Below are 22,936 nucleotides of genomic sequence, written 5' to 3'. Positions count from 1 at the left end.
CCAATGGGCCTAACAGTACAGAGGAGTTGGATGAAGTCTGCATTTTACCCTATGATGACAGGTACTTTCGAGTAGGTAAAAGCCTTCCAACCGAGGATCGGGTGAAATTGCTATTGTCACTAGTCCAGAACTTAGATGTCTTTGCATGGAGCCCATACGAGGTGCCCAAGGTAGACCTAGAGTTCATAGTTCATAGGCTAAATGTGAACCCCTTATATCGCTCTAAGAAGCAAATGCCGAGGAGGTTGGCCAAACCTCACATGGAAGCCGTAAAGGAGGAAGTGAAGAAGTTGAAGCAAGCCAGGGCTATAAGAAAAGTATTCTTCTCGGATTGGCTGGCCACACGATGGTGGTGAAAAGAAGAATGGTAAGTGGAGGGTCTGCATCAATATTATAGATCTAAATAGAGCGTGTCCCAAAGACCCTTTCCCTATCCCTAGCATTGACGAGTTGGTGGATGCCACGCATGGCCACCTAAGAATAAGTTTTCTAGATGCCTTCTAAGGATATCACCAGATTGCCTTGGCTCTTGAAGACCAAGAGAAGACGTCCTTCATCTTTCCAGAAGGTAATTACCATTACACGGTCATGCCTTTTAGTCTAAAGAATGCCGAGGCAACTTACCAACGAATGGTTACACGGATGTTCAGGCTGCAGATCGGTAAAATAATGGAAGTGTATATTGACAAAATGGTAGTTAAGAGTAAGAAGTTTGAGAAGCATGTATTGAATTTGTCTGAGGTGTTTGAGATATTGTGGCACCACAGATTATGCCTCAATACGGCTAAGTGTGTGTTCAACGTGGGATTCAGGAAGTTCCTTGGTTATAAGATAACTTGCTAAGGAATCAAGGTTAACTCTGACTAAATCAGCGTAATTCAACATCTTAGTCCACCGTGGAACCAGAAGGAAATGTAAAAGTTCAAAAGAATGATAACAGCTCTGATCGGTTCGTATCCAAGTCGACTAACAGATGTTGCCCCTTTTTCTAATTGTTGAGGAAGTAGAAGAGATTTCAATGGATCGAGGAATGTGACAGTGCTTTCCAGAGCTTGAAGCTCTACCTTGCTCACCCATTAATTTTATCTAGTCCTGAGCCTAGCGAAGACTTATACATGTACTTGGTTATGTCCGAGCATGCGGTGAGTGTAGTGCCAATCAGAGTTCAAAACAGTATGCAAAAGTAAGCGTATTATGTTAGCAAAACCTTGGTAGGCTCGGAAACCAAATATTTTCCTTTGGAAAAGATAGCTTTGGCTGCACACCACGAGGAAACTCCCGCATTACTCTTAGGCTCACATAGTATACGTTTTGACTAAGCATCCTCTACAATCATTGTTGAAAAGGTTGGACTTCATAGGGAGGATGGCTAAATGAGGTATAAGACTAGGTTCTTTTGATGTCAAGTATAAGCCAAGGAATGCGATCAAAGGGCAAGTGCTGGCTGACTTTGTAGCCAACTTCACTTCGAAGGTTGGAGATGCACATAGGGTGTGCCAAGAATCAATTCAACTATGGAAGGTGTATGTGGATGGGGTGTCGAATGCTCAAGGCTCTGGGATAGGAATAGTGATAGAGTCACCAGAGGGTATAAGAGTAGAGCATTCACTCAAACTAGGCTTTTAGGCATCGAATAATGAAGCCGAGTATGAAGCATTAGTAGTCGGGCTTTAAGTAGCTGTAAAGGTAGGAGCTACAGAGGTGGAAATATGTTCGGATTCGCGTTTAGTGGTTAGTCAGGTTAAAGGAGATTTAAGGTGAGGGATTCGAGATCTCCCGAACTATCATTAAATGGCTCTGGGGATTCCGCCCTTCTTTTGCAGGGACCTCTTTGCCGAGCTTCGTTCTCTAAAATGTTCGGTAGGAACCCCTTCAGCCTGATGTCTATGTAAGACAGCAGGGGATGCTTCGCTCGAAGTGCGTCTCCTAGATAATGAAACTCGGTGTAGGAGGGGGGGTGCACCCGAGAATGAGATGTGAGGAACACCTTAGAACGGAGGATCCTGTTTACATCCCAAACTTCGATAAGGCCAATGTTCGGCTTCGTCTGTTTGAAGTCTGCAATGACAAAGCCGAGGAATAACAATTAGAAATCACAATATAGAATATGACAAGTTAAAAAAAATAAATAAAATAAAACCTATGGTTACCAACCTACCCTCTGAGGAGAAGTCAGGCAAGTGAGCTCATCAACAAGCCAGGTCCCGCTCACCTTTATAAATTCCCCTTGGAAATTCTTATTAGAATCTGAGAGGCAAGATATCAACCTTATTTAGCTGTCACGGACTTTGAGGTAGTAGTCGTTCTTAAGACTACCACAACAGCTATAGAAGAAATTTATGTCATAATGAGTGAGTCTTAGGTTGAAGAGCTTATTTAACTGGCTAACACACCCGACCACCCTATAAAAGTTGGAAAGACACTGGTTAGGGCTAAGTCCATAAAATCAAAGTGTTCCTAGTAACAAGGGGTCTAAAGGGAACTTAACCCCACCGTCTAGTACAACCATTAGGGGAATAAAAATTACCCTCTATAGTCTTTGATCCTCAATATTTCCCTCCGGGCAGTATTCAATGAATATGTCGCAGGGAATATGGTATTAGGCCTTAAAGGCCTCTACGGCGGCACTAGTGTTAACTAAATGGGCAAACCCAATTATGGAACTAAGGAAATGAAGGTCAAAAAACTTACAAGGAAAAGGGACATTCTTGGGAGGAAGAGTATTCTCGGGAAGAAGGCTTAGAACTTGGAAGGCTTTGGTATGAAGCTAAAAATGAGAAATGAAACGGAAGAATCAATAAGAGAGCACTTGGAACTATTTATAAGGGAGGTAATTAATGCTTTGGGTGGAAAAAATTACCATCCGCTCCTATCCTTCGATTTACGCGTGCCTTGATAACTGAATGGTCAAGCAATGCTAATCGTTGATCATGATAGCTAGCACAACGCGTGCGAGAAGGGCAGGTTGTCAAATCCAGCGCATTTATTACCTGACATTTATCGTCCCCGAGAAGTGACAATCACATCAAACACGATCTCCCACGTGTTGAGGACATGACCACGATCCCACTCCCATGATCTGGAAATAGGATTGTAGGGGGCTATTGTTCGGACCAAGAATAGTAGGCCAATTCCTGAACTGTCATGCCCACATCCATTGGAATAACCTCCGCCTAATTCAAGCCCATATAGCTAAAATGTGTGGAGTTAGCCAAGCAGATAAGGAAGTCTCCAAGGTATATTGAGAGCAAGAGATAATGCCTTGGGAGAATTCACCCACCGAGCATCATGATCCGGCATCTAGCACAAGTTTCTAGGAGGTCATGTCAACAACAGAAGGTGGGTCCTCAGTGACAAGTGATACGATACGGAGGGACCTATTGACATGCCAAATATTCCTCCATCATGACTACCCCACTAAAAGAAGGGTATAAATAAAAGGTGATGGATAAGAAAAAAAGGTTGGAAAAATTGGGGAGAGAAACACAGGAGAAGTGAGAAAGACACATTTTGGGGGAGCAAGAAGTCTTGTTCGGACTTCAAAGAGGTGGCTCAACTACGTGATAGCCTTTACGGCTGAGCTAAAATTAAGATAGTTCAACATTGAGGAATCACCATAACATCATCAATGACACCACCATCTCTTTGAACCTCCCATTGTGGGATAAACCTAACCCAAAGTACAAATAAATTGGGAGTATAAGCCCATCAGCCCAAGGTTAATGGGAATGAACCACCACAAACCCCAAATTAAGATAACTGTCATAATACACTCACATTTGAGAGTTAAATTAAATGAAAATTGTGGGTTTTCAATTCAAACAAGGTAATTTCATAATTACACCCAATTTTCGTCCCATTTAATGTCCAATTCAAACAATAAAGGACGCTACAATTCTTTTAAATTAGAATGTCCATAAGCAAATTGATAGTTTAGGAATATATTATAAAATTGGGTGAAAGATTGTGAAAAAGTATGACTTCCCCTACATATTATATAATCTTCCCCAAAAAGTAAAAGTGTGAAACTTTCAATTTCCTCAATTAACACCTCCTACCATCAAAACTAAGAGTAAAATTAAATGGAAACTGTGATTTTTCGATGCAAACGATGGTAATTTCATAATTACATTCAATTTCCGTCCCATTTGACGCCCAATTTAGAAAGCGGGGGGCACATTGATATAATTTTTTTCAAAATTAGGATGTCCATTAAGCAAACTGAAACTTTGAAGAGACATTTTAAATTATGAAAGTTTATGATAAAAAGTGTAATTTCTCCTATATATATATATATATATTATTCTTATTATTCTAATGTATTCTAATGCTTGAACTTCTTTTATAAAACTTCGCCTTTTGATAAGAGAAGTTATTTTCCAATTCAAGAGGGATTACATTTCCTTAAGAAATTTCGGAGACTACAAGATGTGGTGAAGAGAACATACATATGAAGTGGAAAAAGGGCTTGAGAAGAAATTTCAAACAAAAAGAGAATATTATAGCTAGAAAAAGAAAATAAAATTGAAGTTGGAACAAATGTCAGTCTCTAGGCTCAAAGACCTAATATATATATATATATATATATATGAATTCTAAAATTACTTAGATTAGACAAGAAAAGGCAGCCTACAATGACTCAAAAGATGCTATTTATAATATTCTTGAATACCCTAAAATTCATCTTACATAAAGAAATAATAGATAACAGACTAATGGGCCTTTTTTCCCCCTTTTGGGCATAAATTCTCCTACATGAGTATGCTCAACATTCAAATTCACAAAAATATTGTACTGAGTAGGAGAGTTTGTAACGAAGTGTAGAACTCTCTTGTACACGGGATGTATGCTAGAGGTTCACTGTTGAAAATTTATGATGCAATCATGATAATATACAATTACTTACAAATACATGAACATGTGAAACATCTCTCTTTAAGCACAAAGAATGGCATACTTCCAAGGGCTAATCTGAAGCATCTACCACTCTGGAAGATTTCACATGCTTGCTGACCCTTTGTTCAACCCCCAACCATTTTTGGATATATTTAAAAACTGTTTTGTCGCATAATAATCCACGGTGACTAGCTTCAACTGCTACTCTTTCAACTGCTAGAAATCCATCAGCCTGTGCAATGGAAAGAGAGATTGGTTGACAGAGCTTAAATAAAATGCAAGAGAAACTAATGCTCACAGAAGAAAGCTTTAAAAACTTCAACATTGTGTACAACAGGAGCAAATTAAATAATCAAAAGCAAGAACGTGCTACAAATCTCTGTTCCTGGAACCAAGTAGAATGTAAATTTAATTCAAGATTGCAATGTATACAACATACATACCCAAAGATGAACTTAGATACACAGTAAGATCATAGCAGCATCAGGAACTAATATCACAAAATAAATCTGAAATGTTCACTTAGCCAAGGCTAATAAAAATATGTCGTACCCAGTGCACAAACCTCCCAATTAGCCAAGCCTTATAAAAAAGCATGTACCCAGTGTATAAAGCTCACTTTTGCTAGGAATGGGAATTTATGCCTTACTTATGCCGTCGAGTTAGCTATCTAACGGATTGATTCTATTACATATGTCCATGGCCACATTCAAACACATAGGATGATGAAGCAAAATACTTTAGTGTATATAGTATTCACGTCTTAAATGAAAAATGATCAAATCATGGCCTTTCAATGACAACCTTTCTCACCATGTTCTTTCTTGAGCAGTATACACATAAATCACATATTGCATACACAACCATAGTTGTCAAAACATGAATTGTATCATGAATCGATTTTTTATTTTTTCGTATCGTATATCGTATCGTAAGATACACAAACACTTAATGAAATTTATAAAGAAATTATAGATATACATATATAAAATATTCATTATAAATTTTGAATATATTCAACTAATGACTATTTTATTCATCACTAATGTAATAATATTTAACAAGCTAACTAAATAAATCAAACTAGCACGTGCTTATAACATACACATTCAAATTACTTAAATTCAAAAGTGATAATATATTACAAACGACCCAAAAATAATAATTTATTTTATTATATTGGCTATTCAACCTTAATGCTATCATCATGTTTATCATTTTGCAAACTTATTTCTCCATTAAAATTTTCTTCATCGTCATTAACATTTACTATCTCTTCTTATTCTTTTTATTTAAATAATTTTAAAAATTTCTTCTGAGCATTCTAGTTTCTTGAACTCGTAACAATATTGACAAAATAAAAAATAATTATATTATCAATTAATATCTTATTCATAGTATAGAAAATAAATTTAAATATTAAAGTGAAATGTAAGTGTATACTGTGTAGTTCAAAATTTGTAAAAGAAAGAGAGGAGAAAAAAACTTATGATTATGTTATTTTATTAGGTTAAATTAAGTAACCTAATAATTTTGTGTTTAAAACAAGTCTAACAACTAGTTAAATTCAAATAAAAGTACAAAATTTAACAAAAAATTCATTTTAAACCATTTATCTATGTATCGTACAATACGTACGATTTTACGATACGATACGATTCATACAATACACACTATATCGTATGATTCATGAGCACTTACGATATGCCAATACAATACGGAACTATTTACACACGATACTATATGTATTGCGTATCATACAATACTAACAACTATGTGCACAACTGCATGTGTATTAAGCTGATCACAGTATTTTACATCCCCAAAGTTTTAAGGTTAGCACAAATTATAATTGCATATGCTAGAAGGTTACCAAAACTCCATCTATGTATGTGCTTAATTCCATATATTGTGTTCACAGCCAATCACAAGCCCGTTAATAGGAGGATTGCAATAGATTGATGGCTTAACTAAAATTTAGTCACTCTATTATGAATGGATCCAATACAGATCCTCTTTGGGGCGTCCCCCTACATACATGTGGCAGACCCAAACTAATCTTGTTAAGGATCTATAGCCAAACCCAAAAAAATTGGGCCTGAGGCTTTGTTGTTGTTGTTGCTGTTGGAAGGTTATCGGGATTACCTTTTCATCCTGTCTAGACCAAATATCTCTAGTAACATTGGTACTATTCTACGTCATCCAATATTCCTGTAATTTATTTATTTTTATTTTGTTGTGGTGTATCACATGAATGTAGCTAAAATAAGAATGTTAAGATGGATAAATGGAAATACACGGAAAGATTAGATTCAAAATTAGGAAATTCTCCTAAAGATAGGGGTGGCCCCTATTAATGAAAAAAATGAGGGAGAGCTTTAGTTACCAACCAAGAATTTGATTTGTTATTTCAAGCTTTTGACACTGGACATCGTTATAGATGTTGTCCTTACATACTATCAGCTGAAATTATGCATCAAATGAAAGGTCAAATAGAGCACCTGAGTTGATTCAGCAGGAACTGTTCCATCTCCATCAACAAAAGAATACTGGGGCTGGAACAAAAAAGGATACAAGTTATAAATAGAGAAAGAATAGAATCAATGTCAATAGCTAAGGCACAAGATCAAGGCCATGGGTGCTAGACTGTAATCATTAATGCCAGGTGTATAAAGAATGTTGAATATTGCTAAGTAATCAATAGTTTTTTTTATAAGTAATAAATTTTATTGATGAGAAAACACAATAAGGTTCTAAGATTACACTGATCCATAAAATCTAATAAATTATATAAAGGATATGCTCCTTCCACCATCATCCACTCAAGCAATGTTCAAAAAAATTGCATCTTCACTTCTAAGATAGAACTCCCACAACCCTCGAAAATTCTAGCATTTCTTTCATGCCAAGTGCACCACATCAAGCAGTGAGGAATAGCCTTACATATTGCGCTGTTTCTATGTCTTTCCAAACCGCCAACAAGCTAGTAAATCTACAACATCCTTAGGCATCACCCAGTGAACTCCAAATAGCTCAAAAACCATATTCCATAATTCTCTAGCAAAAGCAAATGAGTCACTGTCTCCCCGTCCTGCTTACTCATACAATACCAACTAATCAATATGATATTTCTCATCCTTAGATTATCTGCTGTTAAAATTCTCCCCAAAGATGCAGTCCAAATGAAGAATGTAACTCTTGATGGAACCCTGGGTTTCCAAATCCTTTTTCCATGGGAACTTCATATCTCCACTAGGGGCTAAAGTCCTATAGTAAGAACTCACCTCAAAATACTTCTGACCTGCCAGCTTCAAACAAATTCCATCCTCCCCCTGAACGTGGTAAGGTTTCCTTCTGAACGTTCTGGTTCTACTGTTTTTACAGCTGCTATGCGCGAGTTCTCCAACTTTATTTCAGAGCAAGGCCTCATTGATTGTTGGAAGGGGAATTTTTACTTGGTCTAATTCTCAAGAAGTTGCTTCGAAGGCTAGGCTGGACAGATTTTTGTTCTCTGCAGATAGGGAGGATACATCTCCAACTGTTTGTCGACAAAGAATGTCTCGGTTGTTATCGGATCACTTTCCGATTGTCCTTGAGGGTGGTTCTTTTCAAAGAGGTAGGAGGCCGTTTAGATTTGAGAATATGTGGCTTAAGGATGAGGGTTTTCTGGATAGGGTGCGAACTAAACTTGGTGGGATTCTTATCATTTTCGAGGCACTCTGAGGTTTGTTCTGGCCAACAAACTAAAACTCTTGAAAAATGACTTCAAAAGATAAAATGTGGAGGTTTTTGGTAATGTTGAAGAACGGGTGAAACAATTGTGGAAAGATCTTTGTGATCTAGAGATGACTGAGGAAAGTCGTGGCCTGATGGAGGAGGAAAAGCTAGAATTGGAAAGAGTCCAAGGTGAGTTAGAAAAAGCTACTCTTTTGGAAGAAATTTGTTGGAGGCAGAAATCTAGAGTCCTTTATATTAGAGGAGACAAGAATACTAAATTCTTTCACCGTATAGCTAACTCTCATAGGAGATTTAATTCCATTAATAGGCTTAGGATGAATGGAGAATTGTCTTCAGATCCGGAGGTTATAGCGGAGTGTAATTCTCGCTTTTATAGGTAGCTCTATTTTGAAAATGTAGAATTCTCTAGTATCCTTGTGCAGATGCCCTTTGGTTAGATAGGGCCATTTGATGAGGAAGAGGTGTTTGGGGTGATTAATGATTTTGATAGTGATAAGGCTCCTGGCCCGGACAGTTTTTCCATGGCTTTCTTCCAGTCTTGTTAGAGTGCTTTGAAGACAGAAATTATGGAAGTGTTTTAGAATGTTCATTCTCAGGTTGTGTTTGAGAAGAGCTTTAATGTTTCTTTTCTTGCCCTTATTCCACAAAAGGTTAATGCTGTGGAGGTCAAGGATTTTCAGCCAATTAGTTTAGTTTGTGGGATCTAGAAGATTATTTCTACGGTGTTGGCTAATCGGTTTTGAAGGGTGGCACATGGGCTTATTTCAGATGTACAGAATGCAAGGGTGTTGTGCAAGTTGGATGTGGAGAAGTCGTATGATCACGTGAATTGGATTTTTTAATGTAATGCTTCAGCGCTGCCTGTGAGTTTTCAGAGAAATTGAGAAAATGAATAATGTGTTGTATTTCAACTGTCAAATTTTCCATTTTGCTTAATGGTAGCCCATCTCATTTCTTTGGAAGTTCTAAGGGGATTTGGCAAAGGGATCCCTTATCTCTGTTGCTCTTTATTGTTATGGAGGCTTTGAGCCGTATGTTGGATGTGGCTGCAACTGTTGGACAATTTTCGGCCTTCTCTATAAGCAATACAGCTGGTACTTTGATGATGGTGTCTCATCTTTTATTTGTAGATGACAATTATTTTTTGTGATGCTGACCCTAATCAGATAATTATTTTGAGGGCGATTCTGACCAGATTTGAAGAGGTATCAAGTTTAAGAATTAATTTTGGGAAATCTAAGTTGGTACTAGTTGGAGTGGTGCACGATCTGGATGTTTTGGTGGAGCTGTTAGGGTGCAAGCAATCTTCCCTTCTAGATTGCACCGACACGCCATTTTTGGCGTCGTGTCAGTGTCCGGCACGGCTCCAACGCGGCTCCAATACGTCCGACACACCAGCAGTGAAAAAAAAAAAATCACAGATTTTGACAGATGGACTTACCAATACTGTTGATTTTGTGATATACCCTAAAACAACAAGCCTGAGAAGTCATTAGACCGAAACCCACATCTCAAGTTCTCACTTCTCAACCCACCCACCCTCCCTCTGACCTCTGCCCGCTGCCACTGCCTTCTGTCCCTCGCCGGAGCTAGATCAGGCCGATTGGCGAGCTCCATAGATGTCGACGCCATGCCCTGTCCCTTCCGATCTCTCTCTCTCTCTCTCAGCGTGAACAACAGGTCAGGTTCGACCTCTTTAAGCTTCTCTCTGTGTTTTTTTTTTTTTTTTTTTTTTTCCAGATATTTGGCCATTTGGTTTGGGTGAATGGGTTACTTAAATACTCACTTATTATAACGCGGTTTTTTTTTTTTTTTAATCCCACTGTCACTATCACTGTGTGAGAGTGGGATATAATATAATATTGTTACTGCCATATAAGTTATACCTTACAACTTATATTTTTTTTGTTTCTTGACATAAACGTATTTTGTCTAAAATTATTAAAAAATATGCCTAAATATAAATTTTAATTAATTAATTAATTGCCGTGTCCATGCCGTGCCGTGTCCTTGTTTTTTAAAAATTGCCATATGACTGTGTCTGTGTCCGTGTCCGTGTCCGTGTTGGCGCATCATAGCTTCCCTTACTTTGAAATATTTGGGCCTTTCCTTAGGTGCTAAATTTAAGGAGTTGTCCATCTGGAATCCTATTTTAGAGAAGATGAAGTGGAGATTAGCAATTTGGAAGAGGATGAATTTATCTAAGGGGGGTAAGGTAACTCTTATTAAAATTTCTCTCTCCCCTTTACCTACTTATTTTCTTTCCCTTCTTCATATACTTGGGAAGGTGGCTAATCGCATGGAGAAATTGCAAAAGGATTTTCTTTAGAGTGGAATTGGTGGTGAATCTAAATTACATCTGGTAAAATGGGCTAAGGTTTGAAAGCCTATGCAGGTTGGGGGACTTGGTATAAGACGGTTGAGGAGTTTTAACTCTGCCTTGTTAGGAAAATAACTTGTTAGGAAAATGGTTGTGGAGTTATGGCATGGAGACATGCCCTATGAAGGAGGGTTATAGAGGCGAAATATGGGAATGTATGGGGTTGTTGGTGCACGAAAAATGTGACAAGTGCTTATGGTGATAATGTGCAGAGATTTATTAGAAGTGGCTTGTTGAACTTTTCTAAACTCCTACAATATGATGTGGGTGATGGTACTAGAGTGAAGTTTTGAAAGCATGTGTGGTGTGGGGATTGTACCCTCCAAAAGGCCTTTCCAGAACTTAATTGTATTAGTAGGGCAAGGGAATCTTCATTGGTGAAGGTTATGTGTTGGACTGCTGGGAGGGTTCATTGGGATGTTCAATTTTGTTGATCACCGCAAGATTGGGAGCAAGAATCTTTCAATCTATTTATGGATATGGTCTATTCTTTGACTGTGCAGAGGATTGGTCCTGACAAGGTTTGTTGGAAGCCAACAAGGGATAGAGGTTTTGAGGTAGAGGATTTTTCCTTTCTTTGTACCCTCCTACTCTCTTATCCTTCCCTTGGAGAATGATGTGGCAATTGAAGGTTCCTCCAAGGATAGCTTTCTTTTCATGGTCTGCTTCCATAGGTAAGATTTTAACTACAGACAACCTTCACAAACAGTGTATTCTTGTTCTTGATTGGTGTTATATGTGTAAGAGTTGTGGGAAGTCGGTGGATCACCTTCTTCTTCATTGCCCCATAGCTTGTGAGTTGTCGCCATTGGTGTTCTGTTTGTTTGGAATTCATTGGGTTATGTTGCATAAGGTTATTGAGTCGTTTGAGTCTTGGCAAGGTAGGTTTGGGCTACATCACAACATAGACTCTTGGAGACTTGTGCCACATTGTTTGATGTGGTGTATTTGGCGTGAGAGGAATGCTAAAAGTTTTGGGGGATGTGAACATTCTATGCTAGAGATTAAATCTTTTTTCTTGCAAAATCTCCTTGAATGGAGTGTGTGGCTGTCACATTTTTCTTGTTTTTCCCTTCCTATTTTACTTGATAGTTGTAATTTTGGTTCCTGATTTGTGCCCCCATAGTACATCCCCAACGTACTCAGGTTGGCTTTTTTTTTTTTTTTTTTAATAATATTTTATGTTACCTGTCAAAAAAAGAAAAGGGAGGAGATAGACTCCAGCTCCTATACCTTGCTATGAGTATATACCTTACTATGCGAAATAACTCAGGGACAAATTCCTTTAATGGAATGTCACCACACCAAAGATCCCCCATCTCCTTCAAAAGTTATAAAATGCAAGAAATTAATCCATCTCCTAATATATTTCCAAAGGCTCACCCCAAGAGGCCCATTCATAGCAGTGGTGCACCAACCTCCCTCAGAAAAATACTTCCTATCTGTCACCCACCTCAAATAAGCCACTCTCTCTCTCTCCCAAACCACCATGAGTACTAACCAGTTAAAAAAGGGAAACTAATTGATGAGCATAGTAGTTTCAAAAGGTGACTGATGGTTCAGGATACTTTCCCGTTTAACTTATAGCAGGATCAAGATTTCACAAACAAATCGAATCACTCACCAGTGAGTGGCATATATCAGACAAGTCCTCAATTGGAGATGTTTCCGAACCATAGCTGCATTAAATATGCATACGTCAGATGCACCTCTAGCATAAAACATTTTCATAATTATGATCAAAGGTTCATTCAGATATTTTCTAAAGAAAAATCTAAATTGTGTAAGTTCAAAACCACCATACTGTAAATTGATACAATCAGAATCCTGCTCTCACCCTTCATCAAATTAATAGGTAAATACCATCAATAATTAAGGCTCTATAAAATAGATCCAAATCCGAGTCTTAGTGTAGTTCCATATTGATTTCGGATTTACAGAAAGGCAGGTCATTTAGCAAACCATTAGTTCTCATCAATTCATACTAACCATTGGATCAAGTTTCAAGATAAATTTCATTTGTATTCACTTTCTCCAAAAACTCCAAGTCAGATATTGTTAACATCAGGAATACGTGCATATGAAAAACAAACATCATTGGGCATGAATAATTCAAGTTGGTTAAAATGAGTAGGTTTTGGTGAGGAGAGGTTCTAATGTTTGACTGAGTATATCATGCATTCCAAACCCTTTGTAAATGTTCATATTTTGAAACAATCAAGGGACTAGTTGGCCAATTCTTTGAAAGTTTTCATCACTGACTTAACAGAAAAATTCCTAATTATTAAATTAATTCACTTACATACCAAACATCAAAAGGTGTGTCATATGATGTTCCATAAATGTTATAGAAGCAGACCCCATCTGGTAGTTTAGCATCATACATAACTTGACGAGTACCAGCAGCCCATTTCAGAATCTCAAAGTTAAAGGGTAGAGCTACAGATTCTCCATCATGATTTAGCTGCAATTAGTAATGATGATATAAGCTTTTGGCTATTCATAGAAGACCTTGCAATGAAAGTAGACAACCATGGGGTAAAGAGAGAAAGGACACAATTGCATCAACAAATGTAAGCAACAATAAAAAATTATTGATGCCTTTGTTAGACATAATACACACACACACACACACACACACACACATATATAGAAGTTGCTGACAAGTCCAGGAATAAAGGTTATCAGATTTCATAGGGCTTGAAAAAAGTTTCTAAAAGATAAAATCAAGTAAACAGGAAGAAAGAAACTATATTTCTAGTATTTCTCATTCTTCAGAACAAAAGAGCATTGATCTATCATTTCTTTTAACTACTTTAAGAGTCAAGCAGGGGACGTTTTAATTTTATTAAGTTCTCTAGCATGGTGAAATTTTATCTTTCCTTAATTGCTAGAGTTATCTTGATACAAGCACAGTGTCTTCCAGGTACCTAATAATAACTTTTTGCCTTTTGTTATGTATTCTATTTTATGATATTCAGATTTATTCTTCTCACCTTGGAATCATATTGATTCTAGAAAATTAATGCTGAAAAATCCAAGCGTGACCTTGTGCTATTTGATAGAAAAGAACTTAAATACATGATATTAAGATCAATACAATAGAAACACCACAAAATTATAATCATGAAATCACACAAGGAGATTCAGGACAAACATTGATAATTTTCACACCAAAATAATTATGAAATAGTACCTCATTATGCCTCAGTGCTTCTTCAAACAGAGTGATACTTTCAACTGGGCCATAGGACTCCAAATCGACAGAAGCTTCCCCATGCCCATCATTGGAATGCTTTCGCCAAACTTGAATTTCTGGCTGCTTTTTCCACTTGAATTCTGGATTTCCCAACATCTCATAGATTGATGGGCACTCAACCAACTATAGGGAAAAAGAGGCATATGTTATCGCATAGTACTTGTATTAACCAAACATAAAAATAAATAAATGTTACAGTCTAGCATTGAATATGGTGAGACAGTATCATTATGAGAAACACTAGGAATGAACTCTCTAAATTGATCAAGATGGCAGATAAAACCAAATAGAGATTCCTTGTCACATGGGACTGGAAGCACATATCTGACTTAAACCAGATAACATAACAAGCTGACTACATAGTAAATTGTAAATGCAACTCATGAGAACAATTTATACTAGTCTTCAATGTGGTTCCAAGCACCTCTGTAACTGAACTGCTGACCCAAGTCAAACAGAATCAGGCAGCCTCAATAATTTTCTACATGTTACCCAGAAAGGGCATATAATTGTCCAAACAGAATTCTGAGGAAGTGGCAGTCATGCTTCCAATTTTGTTCCACTTAATCATTTTCTTCTGAATCTGCCTCTCGTTATCACTACATATCGGCTATGCTTCAAATTGGAAGAAGTTTCCTTAAGAAAAATGCTTGGCATGACATAAATAAGTTTCCAATTTCGGGTTTAAATCCACCACTTGGGCTAAATACTCAAATAGAGGAATTACCAGCTGGTGCATCGTCCACCTTGATACAAAAAAGTAGCTTTCAAATCCTTCAACAAACTGTAGTCCAGTTAAGAGAGAATCGTTGATGCATCCTGGTGCACCTGTTAATTATACTTCAGAATTAATATAGGAGCACACCTTGATGAAAAGTAAAGAAGAATAATGGAGGGAGAAACAGAAGATTTCAAAACTGTAAATTTAAGCTAAAATTATTCAGGTTTTCTAAGGATATTTTTGGACTTATGGCTCTCTAGTGATTCATTGTAATGATAGAAGTATAACTTCATTGCTACAATTATGCACCTTTTTTACATTTTTACCCATAAAATTTGTATTTACAATAATTTCTGCGAGCAACATAAGATTTCTAAAAGGAGACCATAACAAAGACATTGCTTGCTTATAAACTTCATGCAAGGCAAAGAAACAGAAACAAAAAAATACCAATAAAATCGAATAAATAAATAAAAGTAAGAATATAGCAATTGGACAAATTATGTTTGTGGATTCATGCAGCCAATTCCAAGTAGCTTAGATTAAGTCCAACTTTAACAAAGAAGAACATAGTCAGAAAATAAGGGTATCAGAAATGAGGATGCTATGATACATAACTTGTAATAAAAGGAAAGATGTAATAACAAACAACAGCATTCGTGACCAGCTGAGAGCAAGATGAGTGAAATCTCTTAAGGTGTTTCAGTGCATCAAACAACTATAAGAAGGTATCATCAATTGAAACTGAAAGTTCCTCTAAAATCTGAATTACTACATCCTCTTTTTTTAAAGAATTGAGCCTGTGTGTCCAGAAACAAGCAGTACCAGGTCAACAGGGGACCTGTTCTTATGGTTAGGAGTTCAATAAAATCAGTGTCATAATTTGGATTTACAGCTCCATCAAATTGCATTTGTAATGCATAGAATGTGAAGGGTAGCAACAATGTTGGCTCAGCCACTTTTCATGTTTATACTGCCTTAACATGTTCCAGCCAGGTGACATCACTGATGCAGCATATACGGGCTTTATACTATTTTTTCAAGTGGTTTCACATTTCCAAAAGGTTTTATTTAAAAAAACAAAAAGTTAAAAGACTGGGAAAATTAAATTTACATCAAGCTCATAACTCTGATGAACTTTCATCATATTGGTAATAAAAGTAGATGAGTTTTGCATTCCTATTCTTTTTATTTCTTTCTTTTTGGCTTCAGCAAAAACCAATTATTTTGACTTTCAGCAATGGAGCAAAGTTATTCTCACAGCACTGTAGAGAACCTTCTCTTTGGACCTATTATGTAATACTTCTGATAATAACTAATAACAAAAGGGAATGGAATCATTTTCTCTTGATCTCAGAAAAATCAATCAATTATTTGAGGCAAATTGCATTGATATTTAAAATTAGAAAATACAAGAAATTATTTCCTGAACATAAAATCGCATGGCGTAGAAGAGAATCAGAAAATTACCTTGAAAAGGGCAGGCTATGCAAATCCACTTATTCACATACTTGGAAAATACCTGTCGAAGAATAGTTATATTGCTAGTCATGCCTCTTATGGCACAAAAAGAGCTAACTATTTTTCGCATATGTTCCATGAAACAACTAGTCACCAAAAGAAAATTTGCGCACATCATTATGGAGCGACATGAAACACAAAACTAGCAGTCCGCCCATTGAATGTGAAATTATATTGACTTTTCTACCACCAGAAGCTTGGTGAGCAGCTTTCAACTTTACTTTAAGACCTTCCATTAATTTGTCAATTCTGCCAACAATACATTGCATATAAACTATGAGCAATATTATGGAACTTTTAATAGCTATAAGACACTGTTGCAATAATTAAAATTTGGCTAGAGATTAAGTCACTTAAAAATTGCATCACCAAATGATCAACTTTAGCCACCAAAAAGGCAACTGATACAATATGAATTACCTATTGCTTTGCCGGAAATCATAACCATATCCAAATAATGTAGTTCCCTTTTTATACCCGCATCCAACAAGCATATTTATCATATCATGGAAATGATATACCTCTTTCAAATTTAAACATTTTACCACCTGGAACATCAAGGAAAATAATATCAGAAATAAATAAAAGAGAAAAAATTGATACAATGGTAAAGGGTGACAGAAAGAATAAGAAATGAAAATTTTAAAAGTAATAAAGACAAAATGAATGTTTCTATGGCTCTCAAACCAACTCTCATGATTCAACTAAACCTTTTTCCTAATTGTGTGAAATTTCAAGATCCTCACATGGATCAAAACGTGTATTCATGCAATGCAGATCCCCTCCCCCTTCTCCCAAACCCCTCAAAAAGAAATATAAATTCAAAATGCTTTTACCACCAAGTAAAATCACTAATGTATAGTATTATATACTCTCTAAAAAATAAAGTCCAAATATGTTTTGTGAATTCCAACAAAAAAATTTTACTTCTCAATATTATGATCTTATTTAAGAATTAGAAAGCAAAATTTTGAATCTCACAATGGAATCCATGTAATATTTTAGAGAATATATCTAAAGTTACTGAATTTTCTTTTTTACTTTATATTCCAAAAATAATTTATCTATCTAATGACAACATTAAATGAGCATGTACAAATGTCACCCAACAATTAGTTCTACTTAATTAGATTGCAGAATTTATACACTTATTTCATCTAATTCAAAATAACCTTTCCTCCCACCATCACCACCACCCCTCCCCCCACCCCCTTTCTCTAAAAATAGAATGTTTACTCTCTCTCTCTCTTTTTTCTCTTTTTCTTAATGCACTAACATATAAATTTGCACCCCCCGCCCCTCATGGATAAAGCAGGCAACTATCATCTGAAAATGGGGTTAGCTGGAAAATGGAAAAAGTCCAACTTAGGCACTTCAGCACATGACCACATCTATTGCAACGCTGATGGGAAGAAGCATTAATTGATTATACTCTGAAAGCACAGTAATGTGTGTTTTGAAAACAAGGGAACATATGGTTGATCACATCAAAAGAGATGAACAGGAGATGGGTCAATTTGAACATCATTATGGGCTATTTGTTTCGCTGTATCAATGGCAAATAATTTTTTTTTTTTTTTGGCAATGATTTTCAGTGTGCAAAATCTAAAGAACACAGCAATTGAACAGCTCAAAAACCTAAAGCCAAGCCCAAGAGAATATTAAGGGGATAGAGAGAGAGAGAGAGAGTGTGTGTGTTTAATAGAGTGGATTGGGGGGTTGGGGGGGAGTTCCCAAGTACTAACAGGCAGAAAGAATAAGGACAATAGTTCCAAAGTCAATAATTTATGGTGATCATAGGCAAAGGCAAGAAAGAAAAACTCCCTCCTTAATTGCAGAAAGGATGTAAGTCAGCTGGGCCCCTTTGCATGAAATTACTATTTTTTAGACGATTTTCACTCACAATTAGACCTAGTTTAAATCATGTTCACTATTGGTGGTCACTCAATTCAAGAACAGCTGCATATTTTTTATATACTTCAGATCAACCAACACCAAAGAATTGGAGAAATTCCGCAACCATCAGATGTCCTAAAGAATCAAGTTGTACAATCCAAAATCTAGTAATCCTTGCATCACAAAATACTGTATGCTACATCAGTTCAGGATTATGAGAATCCATGGAAAGGATCATTGATCATACCCACGAAGGATCTAAAATATCAATTGCATATAGCCCATAATCATCATCTGGGACCAAAATTTCAACAGAATCATCCAACGTTTCTGTATAGCCTGAAAGACATAAAACATAAAGTTCAGTCAGATTTTTTTTTTTCTTTTTTTGCTCTTTTTTGGATTAAGTAAATTCAAGTCAGACTAATTTAAAGAAAGCAAGCTACTATGCCACTAAGTAAACAAAATAACGCAGATAATGAAAAGATGGTAAATTTGCAGATGACACTGCTACTATCTTTCCAAACAGTTGAAATTGTGTTATCAAACATCATAGATACGAGAACAGTAACACTTAATTAAGAATCAATATAAATGAGCGAGCAACATTTTGGGGGTTGCCATTGGGGAATTTAAATATAAGTCAGAAATTATCAGTAATTGTAACAACCAAAAAAAAAAAAAAAAATCCAAATCAAAAGTCTAAGAATTTCATATCTTTCGAATTTTTGGAATTTTAAAAAAATTACTGATAGTTTGGAAATTATTAGAAGCATCGAGGATCATCATTATTAATGACAACTAATGATTTTCATAACGAAACAGAGAGAGCTAAGAAAAGATGGGAGAGAATCACTAGTCGTGAGTCCCCAAGCCCGAGACCAATCAAAAAGAGTTCCACTGAAAGAAACAAGCATCTGATCATCGGAACTATCCAAATCCTCAAAAATCTGCCGATTCCATTCCTTCCAAATACACCATAGTATGCACAACGGAACTAAATTCCAGATCTGAGAGGAATGCTTCCCCAACCAATTCTATTAGCCAAAAAGCAAATCTGGAATTGATCTAGGTATAACCCATGACAATCCAAAAGTTATAAAAACAAAGCTCCACAACCAATAAGCCATCTCACAATGAAGTAAGTGGTCTACCGTCTCCCCACAATGTCGACACATAATGCACCAGTCCACATAATCCAAGCCCCTCAATCTCAAGTTACCACCCGTTAGGATCTTATTCCAAGCTACACACCAAATGAAAAAAGAAACACGCCTAGGGACCTTAACTCTCCATATACCTTTCCAAGTAAAGACAACTGAGGAAGAATCCCGCAACTTGTTATAATACAACCGAATGTCAAAATCCCCATTAGGCTTCAACTTCTATCTCATCCGATCTCCAACATCCATTAAAGGAGTATTGGCTCCCAAGATAAAAAGAAAATGCAGCCCTTCATCCATCTCCCAATCATCCAAATAAAACGAACATTCCAAATTCTTCTATCCTCCAACCCCTGCCTTAACAAAGAAGCTTCTATAAAGGCCTCACTGTCAATAGCAATACCATACAGCCTCGGGAAAGCCAATTGGAAAGGTTGATCCCCATACCACCCATCCCGCCAAAATCTCACTCTATTCCCCAACCCAACAACAAATTAAGCCTTTTTGCTAAAATCCTCCTAACCCATACAAATACCTCTCCACAAACCACACAAATGAACTCCCATACCTAGCTTCCATCCCCCCCCCCCCAAACTCTTCCCTAAACTTTGAAGCTACCACCCTCCTCTACAACCAATTCTCTTCTTTCCCAAACCGCCACAGTCATTTCCCCAATAAGGCCTTATTGAAAGTTTCCTTATACCCAAACCACCGTTGGCAATAGACACACAAACTTTATCCCATCATACCAGATGAGTCTTGCTATCACCCCCATAGAAAGGGGGAAAAATTTGCTGGAGACAGAGAGTCCAACAGAGAAGAGAAAAGGGGGGGGGGGGGGGGGGGGGAAAATGATAACTATAGCCTCTACATAAAGGCTCTTTTGTAGTCATGTTATTTCAAAATATTTTGATTAATAAAATTCAGCAGCTTATTTTAACCCTTGTTTGTGTGATGCAAACTTCTCCGAGGTGTGATGCCAAGGAACCCTACGTGTGATGCTTCGAAAGACCTAGGTGTGATTGCCTAGTGTTTTATTTATGTTATTTTCTGTTTATCCCCTATTTCAGCCCCAAACAGTCGCCAACATTCATACTTTTCTAACCTAAACTCTTAAACAATAATCCTTATTCAAGAATTCATCAAGAAACCTAGTATAGTGCTGAACTTCTTAACGGTCCTGCAACATGAACTCTATCCACAAACCCCTCCGTCTTCAACCACATATTTTCAAATCTGAACGGACTTTACCCCTACAACAGAATTGGACTGTGATCTGAAATAGGACGGAGTAAAATCCTTTAAATTCTACTTGTTTTAAAATACTGTTGGGAAGATTCCATAAATAATTTAGATACTAATATTACAAGGTATAAATTCAAGTTTTATTTGGATGGAAAATTAGCAAGCTCAAGGTAAACTACCCATTGTTTGCCTGTTGAGGGAAATTGTAAAGCATAAAATGATTAATAAATAAAGAAGAATGGAGGTTTAGTTTCCTTGAAGTATTTAACAACCCCAAAATTCAACAACCGAGTTTCTGTTGTTTTCCTACATTTCCCTGGCAACCAAACAATGTATACAAGCTTATATAATTACCATCATTTTTCTTTCTTTTGATTAAATTACCGATTGTCCCAAAAGCTTAAACTATTAGAATATAGTGAATTTAATCATTTAACCACTTACTTCTAACACTCACCCTCACATGTGGACTAAAAATACCTTTTAATAGGTGAGGCCCAACACGTGAGAATTTAGATGGGAGATAGGGTGGAGGAGACAGGGATCAAACTTAAGATCTCCCGCTTTGATATCATGTTAAACTACAGATTGTCCCAAAACCTTAAGCTACTAGGATATGGTGAATTTAATCATTTAACCACATACTTCTAACAAAGTCTAGAAAAAAAAAAAATATCAGCTATAACTCATCTCAATTCAACCAAACCTAGAGAGAAAAGTGAAGCCTAAAAATTTACATTTTTATTCTTCTCTTCTTCTCTCTACTACAATTTATTTGCAATCAAGTAATGGGCCTTCCATAAATAAATAATAATAATAATAAAAAGTAATGGGCCTTCATATTTAATCATGCTCCCAAAATACTTAACTTCCTTAGCAACCAAAAATATACAAAACCAATGTTTTTCCCCTTTTCCTTTTAATTTCCTCCACTCTCTTACCAACCAAACATAAGCCTCACAACTTACATAATCAAATTAAGCACAAAGTTTAACTTACATGCAAACACAAACACATACAAAACATATTAGATATACACTACACACAAGTTACCATTAAAAAATAAATAACAAGTTTCCATATTTGATCATACTTCCAACATCCTTAACTTTCTCACCACCCAAGAACATACATAAACATTCTGCCCCAACCCTTTAATCTCCTCCCCTCTTACCAATCAAACCCAACCCCACCAAAAAAGTTTTCATTTTTCTTTCCTTTCCCTTTTATTTTCCTCCACTTTCTCACCAACCAAACAAAACCCACCAAAAAAAAAAAAAAAACAATAAACACAAGTTAATCACAAAGTTAACTTACATGCAAACCCACTAATACAAACATAAAATACATACACATATACACACTTATTACACATACACACTACAACATGTTTATTTATTTATAGAGGGAGAGAGAGACCTGTGGTGGGGTTGTAGAGAGCCCAGAGCTTCTTCCTGAATTCAAGGTCCGCGAGGAGGATCCGAACCCAAACCCGGGTCTCCAACCCGAACTTTTTCTTCTTCGAGTGTAAAATGGAGCCGCCCATACCGGACACCAGTAGGACTGGGTCGAGGTCCGGACCGTCTTTGTCTTTGTCGGAGCTCCGGTGGTTTCCGAAGCACGGACATGGACACAGACCTCCGAACATTTTTCTGGTCCGACCGGAATACAGAATTATTCGGGTTCAGGTTTTTCAGGTCCGGTTCAGCGAACAGAGTTATAGAGTGATGTGCCGTTGCGCTCTCTCTCTCTCTCTCTCTCCCTGTGGTAGTTTTTAAAAAGAAAAAATATACATATACCAAATGGGATTTTTCACTTTGACCCTTGTTTTTTTCTTATTTTTATCCAAATTCTTTATTGTTTTTGGTTTTTTTTTTTTTTTTTTTTACCAACCATCCTTCCTTCACATGTAAGAAATGATTGTTTTTTATAAAAAAATTTAAAAAAAAAAAAGATTGTGAATATGTAAGATATTAAGGTTTTCAACCCATAATAAAGCATTCTAAGTTTAATTATTAGTTTGGTATTTAACTTCTATCATGTGTTTTAAAATGATCCTTAATTTTTAAAATTTTTTTTTAATTTTTTAACATGTTCATGAGTCAAAAATTGTCTTA

General features: G+C 36.5%; 1 protein-coding gene across 3 annotated transcripts; it reads right to left on the bottom strand.

Annotated features, from left to right (window-relative positions):
* Positions 1 to 4,635: 4,635 nt before the first annotated feature.
* On the bottom strand, positions 4,636 to 22,599 carry LOC111984813 (phospholipase A(1) LCAT3). Of its 3 annotated transcripts, none has more exons than XM_024016435.2 (11): positions 22,239 to 22,598; positions 18,659 to 18,750; positions 16,936 to 17,063; positions 16,629 to 16,764; positions 16,465 to 16,516; positions 15,001 to 15,101; positions 14,211 to 14,396; positions 13,321 to 13,478; positions 12,639 to 12,693; positions 7,398 to 7,451; positions 4,636 to 5,128 (listed from the first exon to the last, which is right to left on the bottom strand). In XM_024016435.2, the coding sequence occupies exons 1-11, from the start codon at positions 22,465 to 22,467 to the stop codon at positions 4,967 to 4,969; spliced, it is 1,353 nt and encodes a 450-aa protein (XP_023872203.1). In that variant the 5' UTR covers positions 22,468 to 22,598; the 3' UTR covers positions 4,636 to 4,966. The 3 variants fall into 3 exon arrangements, 2 of the variants coding, with proteins under 2 accessions (XP_023872203.1, XP_023872204.1); XR_010629378.1 differs by having other exon boundaries at positions 5,068 to 5,128; positions 13,317 to 13,478; positions 22,239 to 22,599; XM_024016436.2 differs by lacking the exon at positions 12,639 to 12,693 and having other exon boundaries at positions 4,992 to 5,128; positions 22,239 to 22,599.
* Between the last annotated feature and the right edge of the window lie 337 nt (positions 22,600 to 22,936).

The sequence above is a fragment of the Quercus suber genome, unplaced genomic scaffold (assembly GCF_002906115.3).
Source record: "Quercus suber isolate HL8 unplaced genomic scaffold, Cork oak 2.0 scaffold_94, whole genome shotgun sequence".
In the NCBI taxonomy this organism is placed as follows: Eukaryota; Viridiplantae; Streptophyta; class Magnoliopsida; order Fagales; family Fagaceae; genus Quercus; species Quercus suber.
This window is presented reverse-complemented; position numbering and strand designations above follow the sequence as displayed.

What these genes read in the sequence shown, in the direction of transcription:
- LOC111984813 (XM_024016435.2), bottom strand. Translation starts at nt 22,467, where the DNA reads ATGTTCGGAGGTCTGTGTCCATGTCCGTGCTTCGGAAACCACCGGAGC. An exon ending in GGTGGACGATGCACCAGCTG is followed by an intron (nt 14,397 to 15,000) that starts GTAATTCCTCTA and finishes TTTTCCCTATAG; the next exon opens with TTGGTTGAGTGCCCATCAAT. An exon ending in TTCCTGCTGAATCAACTCAG is followed by an intron (nt 5,129 to 7,397) that starts GTGCTCTATTTG and finishes TCCATTGCACAG; the next exon opens with GCTGATGGATTTCTAGCAGT.